The sequence below is a fragment of the Echinococcus granulosus genome (assembly GCF_000524195.1).
Source record: "Echinococcus granulosus chromosome Unknown EG_S00255, whole genome shotgun sequence".
Lineage (NCBI taxonomy): Eukaryota > Metazoa > Platyhelminthes > Cestoda > Cyclophyllidea > Taeniidae > Echinococcus > Echinococcus granulosus.
Genome location: NW_020170635.1, coordinates 15,658 through 17,392, shown reverse-complemented (window position 1 = coordinate 17,392; position 1,735 = coordinate 15,658). Strand labels below are relative to the sequence as shown.

The window sequence follows — 1,735 nt, the reverse complement described above, 5'->3', positions numbered from 1 at the left end:
CTGATCATGAGACGGGTATTAGTGCTATTTGGTTCCATTTACGTTCATCACTGAATGACTCGGAGTTATTTTTCATTTACTTAATAGCACTTGCTTTCGTGAAATGCTAGTTATGTAAATTCATATCAAATGGATATGTGTGGTGTTAGTGACGGATTTCCGTCTTCTTCCTGCTTGCCAGCTTGTCTGTCTTTCTTCTTTGCTTACATGAAGTACATCCTGATACGCGTACAGAGTGGAATACCATGTCTGGGCACAAGCCTGACTTGTTAGAATGGAGATAAACTTTTAAATCGAACAATCACATACCAAATGTCTCTGTAAAATAATTTTATACTATAATTAAGTAACGTGATTTGTGTACACTCGACTTTGCAGAAAGTCATTTACTTGCATCATCACCTGAAAATCTTACATAACCCAATTACCGGACTTATTTTAGTAAAACAACTTACGTAATTGTTCACAACTTTTAAGAATTGTGCCTATTTCCCTTACAAAAGGCCACATGACAATACGCTGTAAATGCTTGATAAAGCAATTGGCATTGGTTAGCTTGCTCCCCGTGCAAATGGACAGCTAGAATTTGCAGCATACTGCAATGGTTCCACACCACATTGAAGTTTCTCTATTTCAAAGCTAACTCTTCTGAGGTACTGCAAGATGAATGATAGACGCGCTTAAACATGGGGTCGCCACACAGTTGCATTTGGCATACATGCAGATTGCAATCAACCCATGACCATAATCGAGATTTTAAGAATTCCCACATGCACAATGGCTCAGTGATCTGGATGTCAGCTTCCACTTACCTCTGCAGATGGCATTCATTAAGCATTTCTTTTATCTACTAATGAGAGTGTTATCATTTTATCTATAAAATAACAATGTCTTGCATTTTTGGTGACTTTTTACACATTAAAGTCTGTTTTCTGTTGTGTTAAAATTCTTTGCGTCAATTGTGCAGTGCAAATGCAAGCAATTAAGCGTAAAAGCATTAAAGTGAAAGTAGGAATGAAAATACCATCAGTCGATACTGGAAAATGCTTCTATAAGGAAACTAGTAAAGCGAATCATGAGGTGCCATCAAATCATAAGAAGAACGTGGAACACTGGAGGAGAGCAAGGAAGCAACTATGAGTGAGTGCTCTGTGTTCATCGAGCCCCACCAAAAGGAGCCGTGTAAAATAGTCACACAGAAGACTTGGAAAAAATGTGCCGGTTTGCAAATACGAAGACAATCAATAAGGAAACAAAAAGTGCAAAATATATTTGCAATATTAGCGGCCGTCACAGGTAAAATAATCGGAATGTGGTGAACAAGCTGCATCCATCCGTTGCATTCCTGACAATACGCTCTACAGTCACATACAGCGGGATTTTGAAACAATCCCACAGACAAAATACGGTAAGGATTGCAGAATGGAACATTTAAAATTCGGCGATGACAAATTAAATGCGACTCATTTTGTTCACCACTGACTCCTGAGGTACAAAGCTTTGTTCCGTCATATATAGGCACCTTAATTGCACATTATTGGTTAGCAATTACTAAGCTTATATAAACAACTTTCAAACCTTCCCACATTTAGTAACAATCATGCAATACATCACCTTTTACGAAATTGGCTATTTTGCGGCGCATTAGTAGTAAACAATAAAACGGAGAACAAATAGTAACCGTCACGTGATTCATCACTTTTCTAACACGTGGCCACTTTTTGACCGGTAATAA

The 1,735-nt window shown here is 38.0% G+C and overlaps 1 protein-coding gene across 1 annotated transcript in view; it reads right to left on the bottom strand. All coding sequences in view use genetic code 11, as the record gives it.

Annotated features, from left to right (window-relative positions):
• Positions 1-269: 269 nt before the first annotated feature.
• EGR_10699 (hypothetical protein) overlaps positions 270-1,735 on the bottom strand; it is a gene marked incomplete at both ends in the record, with an annotated part of 6,893 nt that continues 5,427 nt past the window's right edge. Inside the window, 2 exons of the mRNA XM_024499948.1 lie at positions 270-318; positions 916-1,049. Of these exons, the coding sequence (XP_024345632.1) occupies positions 270-318; positions 916-1,049 (183 nt within the window). The remainder of the gene's footprint in view (positions 319-915; positions 1,050-1,735) is intronic.